Source organism: Argiope bruennichi, chromosome 6 (assembly GCF_947563725.1).
Source record: "Argiope bruennichi chromosome 6, qqArgBrue1.1, whole genome shotgun sequence".
Taxonomy (NCBI): Eukaryota; Metazoa; Arthropoda; class Arachnida; order Araneae; family Araneidae; genus Argiope; species Argiope bruennichi.
The window spans coordinates 132,622,768-132,638,568 of record NC_079156.1 but is presented as its reverse complement, the minus strand read 5'-3'; the positions used below and the strand labels follow the sequence as shown (position 1 = coordinate 132,638,568).

The following is a 15,801-nucleotide window of genomic DNA, read 5'->3' as shown; positions in this document are numbered from 1 at the left end:
GCGTCGCCGATCTGAGCAAAGACGCAACTTCTATTCGAAGTACTCTAATTTCCGCAATAAGATCTGAGTGAGATTTAGCACTATTTGAAATTGCACTAGAAGCAGGACTTGAAATTTTGCTCACCTCAGGTGGTGTTACTTTCAAAATTCTATCAGCCATCTCTACAGCTTTAGTGGCGTTGAGAAGAGAAGCTGTTAGAATAGATTACACGTTATTTGGCATTTGTTGAAGAAAGAGTTCTAATAGTAGAGCATCAGAAATGCGGTGACTTTCCATACGCCTCTGCATAACACGAAGTAGCTCGCTGGGTTTTCGATCTCCTAATTGCTTGCCGGTGAGAAGACTTTGGATTTCGTGGGATTTTGATTCTCTGCATCTTTTTATGACCTCCGATTTCAGTTGCTGGTAAGGATCCTCTTCATCAGGGTAATTATGATGTCACGAAGAATAGAAGCAGCTTCAGGTGGAATATGTGCAACACAGTAGTTGAAATTGGTTTTTCCTTGCAGTTATCGGCTGGGGCACTGCTAATTCAAATGTACCTTCAATGATAAAAAACGAAACTTGCGGATCAGCATAATTAAACGGGGGTATTTTCACTGCAGATACTTCATCTATGTTGGAATTCTTTGAAAACGGAAGTATGCTTAATCAAATGAGAGCTGATAAAATTTTTAACGTCTGTAACCCATGTCGTAATTAGGGTTGCGTATATTTGTTGTGACACCATTTATTGCCATGTTTTAGGAAAATAATTTTATTTACAATTTAACTAAAGAAATTAAACATTTGATTTTTACTTCCAACTTCACCGAGACAGTACGCGTGAGAGCGTTCCGAGGAAAAAAAGGAAAGAATAGCTTTTTAGCAATACTTGGATGAAGAGCGGCAATTCAATTACGTCACATACAGCCTCGACTGAACCTGTAGTTTACAGTGTGGTGAATAGCATATAAGCCAGTAACATCTCTTCTACCCGAACAGCTGTTTTGGTATAATTGTTAAGTTACTGAACTGCTAACCACAAGGTCTCAGGTTCTATCCTTCGTCCATCACCTACCACTTCATTCGTGACCTCGGACAATGAACCTTCAATCTTCGTACAGCTGCTGTGGTGCCATCTACCCGCAACCAAAGTCGTCAGACTCACTTGACGCAGCAACCCAAAAGTCGCCAGACACAACATGGCGCATCAGCCCCCACAAAACGTTCGCCATAACGCTTGGCGCTATTCAACTGGGTACCGGCCCATTTAGACAACAGCTAATAATAAATACTCAATATATCACCACTCAACGCCATACCGTTCGTCTCACCTCCGACTCACTGGAGGGAGAGTACTGTGGTGAATAGCATATAAGCCAGTAACAACTCTTCTACTCGAGCAGCTGTTTTGGTAAAATGGTTTAGTTACTGGACTGCTAACCACAAGGTCCCAGGTTCTATCCTTCGCGCATCCCACACCGCTAAAACAGATACTGATATGATTTATATGATAGGTATATATGATTTATAATAGATATATATCATTTATAATAAACATTCACTACAAATCCTTGGACGCTCTCCCTTTTGGATATGTATGTGTAAGAGAGAAAGGAAGGATTTCATCTTGTCGAGAATTATTAAAACTTCTGTAGAGATAAGTGATGTGCTAGGATAAAACATGGGACCTTGTGGTTCGCAGTCCAGTAACATAACCATGATACAAAAACAATTATTCGGGTAGCAGAGCTGTTAACTGGCTTATATGCTATTCACCACACTTCCCATACTTTTCTTTAACCTAATAGCAATCCATTTCATTTTACATGCGCAGCTTCTTCTGTGTAAAGATCACTCAGAATTTGATTTCTGAAGCCTGCAATAAATTAAAAAGAAATTATCCTTTTATGCAGGAAATAGCTGTTCTTGCAAGAGGTGACACACACACACACACACACACACACACACACACACACACACACACACACATACACACACATTCTGGAAGATATTATTTGATGATCTGAAAAAAAGAATAAAAAAATGACTTAACAATGAAAACCAGTTATTTGTTTTCTTCATAAATGCGATGATCCATTTATGTGACGTTACAATCGCTTGACAAACATAATTGCCTTGATTTTCCTTGTCTAGCAAAATACTCGTAACTTTTCTAAACCAAACTGATTGCTGATTGACATGAATCACGTGAGCATAAGCTCTAATGCTTTGAGTACTCTATTCACTATGCTATTTAAGCGTCTATTTTAAATTAGAATTGAGAGTTTACAAAAGTTCTATTTATGCTTTTATAGAAGAACATTCAGAAAACTTTTAAAATTGTTGAGGAAGGGAAATCTAAGTGTAGATTAAGTTTTTTAACCTGTAAAATCAACAAGATAAACAATCAAATTAATTTTGGTTATCCTTTATTTAATTTCGGATAAGTTTCATAGGTGGCGCTGGGGATTAATAAAATGCATGGGTTCAAGAGTTATCAACATTAAATTGCAATGAGATCTGGATTGTTTATGTTTGACGGATTTGTTTATAAAATGTACCGCTTGTATTTCAGTTCGGCGGTAATTGAACGAAATTATATCGTTTAATCGAAAGTATTAATCTCTTATCTATGGCTCAATATACATTTTCCGTTTATTAAAATATGTATAAAGTGATGTCTCTAAAACAGAACTCTATGAAGTTTTTCATTAACTGTTGTTTTTGGATTATATTGCTTCAGTTACTACCAAATGTAGAAGGTAATTATGATTATTTTCTCGAAACATATTTTTAAATTAGTCAGTGTGAAATTCCTACATCTCTTAGATTGACTTATTTTGTTTGGATTATTTGAAGATTTATGCGTATTACTTTTTTTATTATGCGTTTATAATTAAATTGCGAAGTTCATGGTATTAATAGTATGCGTTTCAAAATGTCATTTGAAATGCACCCAAACATTATTGTATTACTTCAATAAATTATATTTCTTCTTTTGAATCCTAATAATTTTGTTAAATATTATAATATATATTTAATTTTTTAAATACTTTAATTTTATCCTCTTTTTGTTTTTTTAAACGGTATAAAATAATTTAAAAAATTTGACTTGATTAAATTTTTTGCTTTTATATATAAATAATCTGTAATTGCTTTTTAAATCAATTTTGAATGAAGAGAGAATTTCTATAAAAATTTTCACTTTTGAATTGTAAAAATTAATGCTATTACATAGACATTATAAAATTGAAATTTTATAAAAAAAATAAAGCAAAAAAATGAAATAAAATTTTGAGTATTTAGTAAATGCATAAAAGCAAAGAATTTGTCATTTGATTTATTTAAATTGTGAATTTTTTTTCATCTATTAATATATTACATTAACTTGCATGTACATAGTATTATTGTTTTGTATGGATATTTAAAGTATTTGCTGTTTGGAATCTGTCAGAAATTCATTCGTAGAAATTTTATAAGAAAGATGATTAAAAGGTATATAATATAAAAGCTATCTTCCCATCTTTTTAGAAATTTCTAAAGATTTCATTTTTCATAATTAAATAAGTTTTTTTTCTTCTTTCTGATTCTTAGATTTTTTTCCCCCTTTTCTTAAAATACTGTGCAAAAACTATCTTCTTAGGTTTTTAAACCTATCGCCTATTCTTAAATTAGTAGTATTCTTAAATTTAGTAGTATTTAGTAGTATAAATTTAGTAGTATTCTTAAATTTAGTAGTATTTAGTAGTATAAATTTAGTAGTATTCTTAAATTTAGTAGTATAAATTTAGTAGTATTCTTAAATTTAGTAGTATTTAGTAGTATAAATTGAGTAGTATTCTTAAATTTAGTAGTATTTAGTAGTGAATTTAGTAGTATTTAGTAGTATTAATTTTAGTAGTATTTTTTAGTAGTATTTAGTATTTTCTTTTTTCTAAAACATTAATAATAAAAGTGTTATTTTATATATATGTAATGCATTAATTATTTTTTATCATGCAGTTTTGAATGTATTTTAGTCTTATTTACTGCTTAATTTTTAAAATTCTTCATTTTTATGTAATGCTGCGAATTTAGATAGGATAAATTCAATCATTTGTTGAAATAATACAATTGATTTTTTTCTTGAAAAATTTTCTTGGATTTTTTTCTGTAATTATTATTCAGATATATCAGAATATTAATTTTGAAATGAAAGAGGGGAATGCATGCATGAAGATTTGATAATTATATAATACATTTCTTTCTCTATAGTTTATGCTGTACAAATTAAACATATTTTAAAATGCTATATTTATTGATTTAGTTTATTAGTTATTAGTCTTACAGTAATTCTGTCACTTTTAGCATAAATTCTGTTGCATTAAAGTTTAAATCCTATGTTTTGTAACAGAATCAATGTTATTACATATCATATTATGAAAGCTTTAATTAAACCAATTTAATCTTGAAAATTTTAATAGCCTCTTAAAGTAAATGACGAAATTTAGATGTATTTTTTGTATTAAGACTATCCAATGAGTCAGCATTATATTAGCTGGGTTCTCATTGTGAATATTTACATAATATATTTATGTGCAAATAGGTGATATACAATAAGTTATGATTTGCACTTTTACTGTCTATTTACGATAAAATACTTCTGTGATCATTTGAATTTTCTATTTCAATCTGTCTATTTTACATTTATACAATTTAAATACATAATAATTTCCATGCTTTCTCTTTGTTTACATCTATGTCCTTTCACATTTACAATCACGAAAAGTAGATGCAACATAATTTCAGATTTAATTTTTGTTTGCTGTATGTACTATAGAGTTCATGTTATTTATTTACATAATTGTATTTAAATTTTAATTTTCATGTTTTACATACAGTTTGAAGTAAAATAGATAAAAAAAATTATAAATAGGACTTGAAACTTGTCTATTGGAATGAAACTCAGTTCAAAGTTAAAGAGACGTGGTCTTAAACGACTTTTCAAAATTAGGTGAAGATATACTGGTTTTAAAGTGATGATGGATATATGTAGTAAATGGAAGGATTTAATGCTGATGATGTAATGGATCAAATATATGATAATGAGAAATATTTGGAATGAAGTTTAGTATTGTTGTTAGTGAGTATTCAAATTGGGGGAATGAGATATATGCTATATCATTATGAATGAGAATATGCTATATCATTATGCCAGTTACATAGTCTTGAATGTGATTGTAAATTATTAAAAAATAATTGATATGTCTGAACAGTTAGACAGCAGATACCAATATTCTGCATAATAAAACATCAAGAAATTGAACAATCATTTAATCATAAAGCTCTTCATGTATTCTGTGATACATGAAAAACTTACCCACTCACTGATAGTGTTGTGCTTCAAAGTTTTCTGTGCATTAGCATTTTGGGCTGTCATGGTTTGTGTCATTAATTATTGTTTCTACCCAATTGCCATATCTCTGAATCTACTGAAACAAAATATATCTCACATTGTTTTTGTGGTTAAAAAAAATGTGAAAAATGTTTAATGCTGAAAGAGTATTCTAGCAAAGAGATCAATGCATTTTTTTTTTTTTAGGAGTTAATTATATGCTTGGAAAGTTTCATAGTTTCTTGTTCTGAGAAATTTATCTAAGTATGCTCAAATCAGATAATATCACAACCTCCATTCTAAGAATCTGCTTTCAGATTAAGGGTAAAAAATTGTGTGTATGTGGAGATTTGAATTAAGGCAGTTCATATTGTTGAATTCATTGTTTGATTGAGTTGCTGCTTTCTTTAGTATACATTTGGTAAAAAAAATAAATAAAAATAAATTTAAAAAAATAAAACAATTATAATTATTTAGTACAAGAGGAGCTCAAAGTAATGATATTAGTTTTAGATATTTATTAATCTTTCAACTGTTTAGAATATATAAAGTTATTCCAACAATGACTGGATTGTAAGAAGTTATTCTTTATGCATTCAGATGCCATTGTTTTAAAGGGGATTCCGCTGTTGGATAAATGTTGGTGAATGAATTAATATAATGGCCTGCATGGGTAAAGTATCTCTAGTCAGAATACCCATTGAGATTGTTTTTCATGCATTTTCAGTTTAACACTGGCTACTAAAGGCTCTAAAAATGATACAAGAGTTGATAATTGAAGTTACATAATTGTTATTGTTAACTGTTTCTTAAATATGCTTAGTTGAACTCCCATTTGAAACTGTTGTACATGCATTTTCAATTTTTTTCTTTGAGTCTCTATTTTATCTTTGTTTTTTGCATAACTTACTACTATAGTTGCAGATTGACACAGTCTGTTGAAAAGCCATCTTTATTTTTCTTTATTTAAATTGTACATATTTTTCTTCTGTGGATTCTGCAGATTGATTCAGAGTAAAAGTTGCAGTATATTTGCAGCTGTGATATTTTAATTCTCAATAAAAATTTTGAATTGAGTTCAAGGTTGAATTTTTTTTCTCTTTCTTTTGCACATATTTTAGAAATTGTTTTCAAGTGAATACCGTAATCTTTATATTTTTATTGACATTCAATAATGTAGGTAACATAGTTAATATTTTTTTGCTTATATATATATAATAAATGTTTATATATAATATATATATATATAACAATATGTTTGCTTATAACAATATGTTTGTTTATATATATTTGCTTATATATATATAACAAATGTTTGTATCAGTTTGTTGAGAAATAAGTAGATAATTGAGTAATTTGATTTCTCCCCTTGATTATCTCAGAAGGGTGATTGCAGCTTTTTTCCTTAGCCCATGAAGTGCCATATAGCCAAAATAATGTTTTGTGTTTTTGTCAATACACACATTGGCAAAGGCATAATTTCTTCGGAATGCAACATATAAAATGCATTTTAAAACAATTCTAAAGCTGCACTATCCATTAATTATAACATGCATGATTAAGAAATTGTTCGAAATGCTATAAAAAAAACCAGACCTAGAGCTACCAAATTTGGTTTGTAGTGTGGTAATAACAAGCGATGGATTTTTCGAAATTTGTGTCAGAATTTTTAGTAAAAAGTGAATAAAAATGATAAAGTTATTCTGCATTAACTTCGGAATATTTTATTGTACAAAAGTCATTTTTACATTAATTTAAAGTAAAAATTCAAGAGAAAAAAAAACAAACAAGCGTTTTAGTAATTCTGATTTTATTTTTCTGGTTTTAATTTAATGTTGAAATGTATTCCATAACAATACTTTATCATTTTTGTATTTGCGTTTCCAACCACACGTTTTGTGACGGTATTAAATACATTTTTGTATGCATGTTATCGCTGTTTAAGTTAAAAGTAACTAGTTAAGTTTCGAAGTAGGAGTTCAAATCTCCTTTATTTTTATTTTATTCATTTTTAATTACAAATGAAACTGGAACAAGGAACATATTGAGGGATGGCATTGAAAAATATTTCGAAATGTTTGAGTTGTCACTGAAAACTGTGTCTTCCAAATAAATTCCGAATCGTTATGAAATCTCGGTGGGAGAGGGGACTCTTTTGATCGTGCTCATAAAGCTGTCGAATAAAGCTGTTGCTGTGTTCCCTTTTGTGTGTGTGTGTGTGCTTCTCTTAGGAAAGAAGTTTTCATATCTTGATAGTTTTTTTCTTCTCAATTTCTGAATAAAATTTTCAGCGTGAATGTATATTATTAATTCTGATGAAACTTAGTCCCACTGGTCGTTGGTTATGGGGGGCCATGTAAGAAATGTTTTAATAAACATGTCGAGGAATAGAGATATCAGAACTCCGAGTTCCTAAATCTGAGGACGCTGCAAAAACAAGACATTTCTCCGGTTTTTCTTTGTCTATATGAAAGATAACATTGTATTCATCAAATAAATCGATCTTGAGATTTTGTTGGATCTCCATACTTTAGATGTCTCCGAGTCCGAAGAACTCGATCTTGAGATTTTGTTGGATCTCCATACTTTAGATGTCTCCGAGTCCGAAGAACTCGATCTTGAGATTTTGTTGGATCTCCATACTTTAGATGTCTCCGAGTCCGAAGAACTTATGTTTGGATTTATATCGATTTAGTTGTCTCTTTGTATGAGCCCGATAGTTTAAAAACTCATCTGGTATGTCATCTTTACTCTAAAATCTTGTTATTTGTCAAACATTAGACAAAATTTGTTTGAAAGAAGCTATTCATGCGAATGAGCACACAATTTTTTTTAAAGCATCTACGATAAGATAAATACAGTTTTCATTCAAAATTTGGGGTACAGTTTTATCGCCAAAATTGCAGATTTGGATCAGATTTTGGAATATACCTTGGCTACGAGTCGATTGGTGTTTGATTTTAATTCTACTCTAAATTTGTGTGAGGCCGCGGTGGCCTGGTGGTAAGGTCTCGGCTTCGGAACCGGCGGGTTTCAGGTTCGCGACCCGATTCCACCGAAGAACCGTCGTGTAAGCGAGTCTGGTGCACTTTAAATCCATCCGGACCAAACGTCCTCCTGCTGGTGTGGTGTGATGTAGAGAGAGGGTGCCAGCTCGGGTGTCGTTCTCGTCATCTGACCGCTGTTCAAAATGGCGAGGTCCGTCCCAAAATAGCTCTAGTGTTGCTTTACTACGCGGCGTTAATATAACTAAACTAAAAACTAAATTAAACCAAATTTGAGTGAATAGGACGTTAAAATTCAGAAATAAAATGATTTAAATGGATGTAATTTGGTGTATCAAGCCGTGTACTATTCTTAATTTTGATTTCACTCGACCAAAAAGAGGGTTGATATACATACCGGGTTTTCTTCCTTATATTGTGTGTGAAGCACAAAACACGCCGTAATGTATCAGTATCCTCGAAAATCGGAAGTTTGAGGTCTTTTCTTTTTGACACTCCTTTGCTTTGAATGATTACCAATTTGATAGCAAAATAAATCTTGGGTTCTCATGGGAATCCAGGCCCTGCCCGCAATTTTCATACGAAGAGATGGTACATTTATTGAGGAATATTTCCCGAAATCGAATACCTCATGATTAGGGATTGCAATATCGGACCAAAAGTTCAATACCGGTATTCGGTATTTTTTAGATCTTAATAACGAGATACCGGTTTTAATACCGATATTAGAAATTTTAGAAAAAGAGAAGAAAACGTAGGTGTTTCTTTGTTTTTTTTTGCCAGCTTTATTAGAAAATGTAAATATCGCAAAAAATAAGTTGTAACTCATAAATTATAACAGTATATAAAGAATCACAAAAAAGTAAAGGAACATCTTATTTATTTAAATCACAAAAAAAGTGTTAACATCACTATTCAGTCTGTGGTATTATTGCAAATTTTTGAAATGTGATCTTAAAAAACATAATGCATCAATTGTACTGTCATTAAGCCTGGAATGTAATTTTGTGCAAAAATCAGCTGTCGAAAACACTCTTTCGGTATCTACGCTAGTTGGTGGTACTGTTAGCAATTTGCAATATACTTTTTCCAAATTTTTACTTCTAAATCCCTTATCTTCAAATAAATCGATTTCCCGTCGGATGGTTTTGGATATAGCTGATTTCTATATTGGACTTTGGTTTGTTGAATTTTTTTTATCGCTAATTCTAATTTTTGTTCAAGAGACAATTTCTTTCACATTAGTGTCATAATTATCTCCGATAACTGAACCGAATTCTTCTGAATGTGGATAGGTTTGTGGGTAAAAAAATTTTAAGAAAATTTACTATAAACTTGATCTGGTTTGAATTGGTTAATCTTTTTTCTTCTTTATCATTTTCATTTTTAAAATCATTATACTTATGTAAATGCCGTAAGACATTTTCTATTTCGGTATGCCTTTCTTCTGTCCGAATTTTCACTATAATATATAATTCTTCAGATAGTGATGTGTGCTGTTCTTTCAGTGACATGAAATTTATTGTTGCATTAGCTGTTAATAAATTAGAATCGCTCCGACATAATGCCTCAACATCCAGTTTTAATATTAAGTTATAACAAAGAGTTCTGGATATTAAGTCGAATTCACTATCTGAAAAATTAATTTGCAGGTTGAAGTCGATTATTGCTTTTTGGATTGGATTTCTCAGTTTCAAAAATCGTTCCATCATTAGGAGTAAACTGTTCCAACGTGTTTTAGAATCTCCTCCTAAACATCTCCTTTCATCTTTCCTCTCACCCCTATTTTGTGAAATTAAACCCATCCTAACGCATGCGCAAAAGCGCGGAGGGTTTTACGATCCGTTGTCAAATAGTATTTTATCACTTCTCTTGATTGTACGTTGCAACTTTGTATTCACATTCTAATTAATTTCGTCCGTTAAGGTGACATAAAAACAAAAAAGTATACTATTTTGCTATGTTGGCGATCCCTGACCATAAAATGGAGACAATTTAAAAAATTTCTTGTAAATATCGAAAAATCGGTATTTAAACTTGTGAATACCGGTATTACAAAATTGTACAAATGGCTCAAAATACCGGTATTCGGTATATCGGTATTGGAATCCCTACTCATGATATTAAAATCAAGTGTAACCAGATGGTTGTATAATATGCTATGCCTAGTCGCCATCTACCGTTCTCACCCCATTGGTGATCAATTTCTTTTATTTCGTTGTCAACACCACCGTACCTTTTCCAATGATGTTAAGCTTTGAACTACCTGAATAGAGCCATCATAAATGCTGGAGGAATATGCTATCCTAAGAATCCCAGTCTGTTTTCTGAGCCTCTTAATATCATCTAATGCTGGAAGAAGTAATTTCTTTTCTCCTATGCGCAGGGTGCTTATAAATGAACATCCCAACTTTGCAGAGCTATTAAAAGAAAGCAAAATAAAGTATAACTTTGTTGTTCATCAGAAATTGCAAATAATAGTTGAAAATTTAAATTTAACACAGTTATAAGTGTTTGTTCTAGGCCCTTCTAAAAATACGAACGATTTCAAGGCGACACGGTAGCTCATCCCATACTTTTTCACAATCTCTGATGTGACTCTTTGAAAGCCTGCAGATATGCATTTCTTAAGTTTGTCAGCATCATTTGGTAGCGGGGCCACAAACACCTGCTATTTGATGCAGCCCTTGAAAAAAAAAAATTAAATATCGCTATACACGCACATCTGCATTCTTTCAAACCGCAACACCAGGCATGCTGAAAAATTTGTGGGGCGAATTATCGTATTGCCTTGATACTCCGTATTTCCTGAGGGGTGCTCATTGGACACTTATAACTCTGTTGAATTTAGGCTTTTAGCTGTTATTTTTGATTTCTGATGAACAACATTTACAGTTGGGATATTCATTTATAATCACCAGTAATTTAATTTTATTTTCATCTCTTTAGAAATTATACGAAGATTGTTTTGAGATGAACATCGTCATTTTGAATTATAGTCAGATGATAAGGACGACACCTGATCTTCGAATGATGCTGAAAGAAACAAATTTTTGAATATATCGTTGCTTGTATGGTTCTCATGCATACGAAGAAACTCAGCTACAAAATTTTAATGCAACGCCGGGCCTGAGACGATGCGATTGGACGGCGAATGTCCGTGACTGCTTTCATTTTTCCAAGAGCAAGCAGACTGTTAAGGTCAGTAGCCTAACGATTGGGACAGATGCCTCAAGCGAACGAGGACAAAATATTAGCTCGTTTATTTCACTTTTTAAAACCAAATATGAATATAGAATTAAAAACGATACTTTGCTCTTGGTATTATTTATCCTAGGAATCAAACTGGTAAAACGACTTGACCATGCAGAACATTTGAAATTTGTAAACTATTTAAGAAATACACGTGTTTTTTTTTTGTTGGAAATTTAAATTATTCATTCCTTTTTTTTTCATATAAATATTGTATAATTTTTTTTTTAAATTAAAGGCTAGATGATGTATGTAAATTACTGTAAAAATATCCAAAACATTCTGCATTTAAAATGTTAATTTTGATTTAATTGTTGGAACTATAACTAACCAAAATTAATCTTTTTGGGAAGTAGGAACTTATTAAGAAAGGAGTTTTCATAATTTTAATTAGACTTTTTAATTAAAAATTTATCTAGATGCTATCAGTTTATCTAGGTGATCTTGAAAAATATTATTAGTCAAAAACCATTTTTTATATCACTTTTTAATTTAAAAAAAGTATTTTCCCGTTCATAGCAATTTTTTCCGTCTCTTAATTTCAGGAAAATGTTGAAATTATTTTTAAGTATATTTTCAACAATACTTTTCATTGTTTTAATTACTGCGTTTATTTACTTTTGAGCTGCGGCGATTTTTTTATACATTTTTTTCCCTCCGTGTTATCATGGCTATAATTAAAAGTAATTAAAAAATAATTTTAAGAGGAAGAAAAATTTTTTGGAAGTCAAGAAAATATTACTGAACAAAGAATTTTAAAAATTTAAGAAAATGTAAACATGTTTTTTAAACTTGATAATTTGTTTTGTCTGCCATTCTCTCGGTAAACTTCGTAATGTACAAATCAATCAGAATGGAACGGCTGGTGTCATCAAGACAGACGATAGACGAATCAATCAATCAAACATTATTATGCTGCCATATTTTAAACAGTTTTAAATTTTTTTCTTCTTCTATTCTGCGTACTAATTGCTACCATAGTAAAGAATTATAACCAACGAATTTTATCGTGCCTAAATTTTGATTTTTTTTTTTGGAACGATAAAATCGGGTATAAGAATCGATATTGATCAAATCACGTAGACTGTGTCATTTTCTTCTTCTTTTTGTTAAACTTGCTTGTTTTGTCTGTCTATGATCACAAATCAAAAACACTTTCAGTTTGATGGGTGAAATTTGGTATATAACCAGCTAGTTTGTCTATCCGAGTGCATGTGAACATGATAGCTATTAAACAGAAAAATGAAAATAAAAATAAAGCAGAATAAAAATTTTTTACACAGTTTTAACATTTAAAACTGATTAAAAAAGATTGATTGATTAAAGTTATACTTTAATCAAATTTTGAAACGGATTTTTTCCAACAGCTGACTGCCTGTCTATTGTTACTTTCGTATACATTTAAACGCGATTACTCATAACGCAATGATTTGGATTGATTAAATTTGGTGTGTGATCCAGTTATTAAAATTGTTGTTCTGTCTCAAATTTTGGGTTCAATCGATTGTTAATTATAGCTGATAACTCCAACTCACCCGAAGGCACATGGAAAAATCTGAATGATCGGAAGCTGCGACAACAGTGATGGGAACGAAGTTTGAGTCCTAAGAGCCATCACCGGCCACGGTACAACCCTTCCCGTAAAAGGTACTTCCCATCATCGGTAGGAGGTACCTGACCCTACACCTTTTCTGTATCCACTAAGGTAGCGAAAACCAACCAACGTTTCGGATTAATCAATTGATAAGTCATATCATATCACTGACTCTCCGCCCCGCCTGGATAACTGAATGATCAGACAGCCGCAACAACAATACTGGCAGGAACTGCCACCGGCCACGGTACAACCCTTTTGTAAGGAAGTACGTCCCATCATCGATGGTAGAAGCCAGACTCCAACCCTTTCGTGTACCCTACTGGGTGGCGAGAACCAACCACCATGCAGGAAACTTCTCATCCTCATTTCGAGGTGTCCCCTGGAGGGATTTAATCATTTGATAAGCAAGAATATAAATTATGTAGTTGGTTTTCATCTCTATGTTAGGAAACACGAATCTTTGATGTACGGGGCGCCAGCATTTATGGCTAAAATTTTTTCTGTGAAGATTTTTCAGTTCAGCCTTGCTCAAGGTCCACAATTTTTGTGGGAGAGGAAGGGGATAACACCGTTATTAGGGAGTGTGAGAGAGTTTGAGGAGAACACTTCCTCTGATTTTTTATTGTCAGATTAAAATTACAAAAAAGCTATTTTGCTCAAAGAGTTAGGGTTTTCAAGAAGTTATATATTCTTAAGACGAATTTTAAAGGTTGCAGTAACTCTTTTCTGCTTATTGATGAATTTTAACGATTATATACTGTCAAAATTCTTCCATCTGTTTTCCGTAAGAAAAACTAAGCTGTAGATGCTAACTGAACTCTGATAATATTCCAAATTAGAGTATTTAATTTTTAAAGTTCTTGATTTCATCAGTATTTTAATTAGCTTTTATTAACCCCGTTTGGTCTCCTAAATAATTTTGGATTTACTTTTATTTTGAATAGACAGTTCTAATTTCATTAAAAGGACAGTTGAAAATTATTATTATTAGGTAAAGTATTACATAGTTTCGAACTGGAACTCCAAAAGGATAGCTCCGTTTTTAGTATAAGAATGCTTTATAAATTATGAGATTAAAGAAAGTGGAACTTGGATAATTTAAACGATTTTAATTCGAATGAGGTGGTAATTCATTTTTTTCTCTAGTTCTTTGAATTTTCTGTTTCTATAATGTTAATATATCGTCCATAATTTGAATTTATTTTCGCTTATTCAAAGTAAAAACTGGATATTCTAAAAAATGTTTTTATTTCTGACTTATTTAGTTAATTATTAATTAGTCAATTAAATACGTCCATCTCATATGCTAGCAATTATCGTAATTGCAAACATAAGATATGGAAAGTTCTTAATTCGCTCCAAGATTTAATTTCTGTACTACAATTAAAAAATAATAAATAATTTCCCTCATTTTTTTTAGCAGTGAAAAGTGTTAGATTTGAATTTTACTTCTTATTTTAAAATTTTGTGGTATGAGTTTGTAATCGGAATATTTTATGAAGTTTATTAAAATTACTTTATTGAAATCATTATTTAAAATTTTCTTTCATAATTATATTAGTTCATTTATTACTATTTATTAATTATATAATACTTTGTGTTGAAATTGCATTTTTATTGCAATTTTAATTGAAAAATTGGTGTATTACTTTTGCGGTATTCCATCTGAAACTTGGTTTTGAATTAACTAGGTTCTACTGTACAAAAAAAATTCAGAAATATATGCATTGAACTCCTATTTAATTTTCAGCTGTTTAAAGGCTTCATCTCTTAATTAAAATGTTTCACTTTAGTGAGTAACCTAAATAACTTGAGGTGCCTCTGAATGGCGCATTCATTTAATATGTTTCAATTATGAGAGCACCCAAATAACTTTAGGCATCTCTGAATGGATGAATCCGTCACATTTTCTCCTGGATTCCTACGTGTGGGGTCCCCGGGAGGTGACAAGGTTCTCTTTTTCTTTTGATTAAAAATCGTGGCGAGTTGACAGTTGAGACCTTTTGCAGCTGAATAAAGAGAAGCGAAGGGTGTAAAAATATGCTTTTTCAGAGAGTAGACGCCTTCTACTTTAATCTCTTGTTTTCCTAGATCTTGAGATAGAAAGGGGGCCCCCAAACAGTAGCCTCATCAACTGAGGAACGGGAATTGCCATCATTTCTGAAATCTATTTATAAGCGAAACCACAATTTTGAAATGACACAACTGTCAATTGTTGAATTTTTTTTTGTATTTTTAAAGTATTAAATGATCAAAATTTAATCTGTTTCATTCCTAGGAATGCCGATTTAAAATGGTACGCTGGAATATGTTATTTCCTTTCTGAAAAACAGTTACTTTTATGCGAATAATTGACTGTTAACAAAAGAAATAAAGAAAATATGTTATTAGCAGAAATTATTTACATTTTTTGAATATTAGATTAGAAAAATTTAAAATTGACACCGAAATTTATCAACAGGAAAATATTAAGGAATGGGAAGGGAGGGGATAGGACCAAATCCTGATTTGTTGAATGATTAATTAGAGATAAGCTGTTAACTATGTAGCCCCTATGTAGTTAACTATGTAGGTTATATATGTTAAC

General features: G+C 31.1%; 1 protein-coding gene across 5 annotated transcripts in view; it reads left to right on the top strand.

Annotated features, from left to right (window-relative positions):
• The first annotated feature begins 2,512 nt into the window (after positions 1–2,512).
• Positions 2,513–15,801, top strand: part of LOC129972445 (low-density lipoprotein receptor-related protein 1-like) — a 199,773-nt gene continuing 186,484 nt past the window's right edge. For all 5 annotated transcript variants that reach the window (XM_056086584.1, XM_056086586.1, XM_056086587.1 and 2 more), the window contains exon 1: positions 2,513–2,748. In XM_056086584.1, coding sequence (XP_055942559.1) covers positions 2,652–2,748 — 97 coding nt within the window. In that variant the 5' untranslated portion in view covers positions 2,513–2,651. The remainder of the gene's footprint in view (positions 2,749–15,801) is intronic.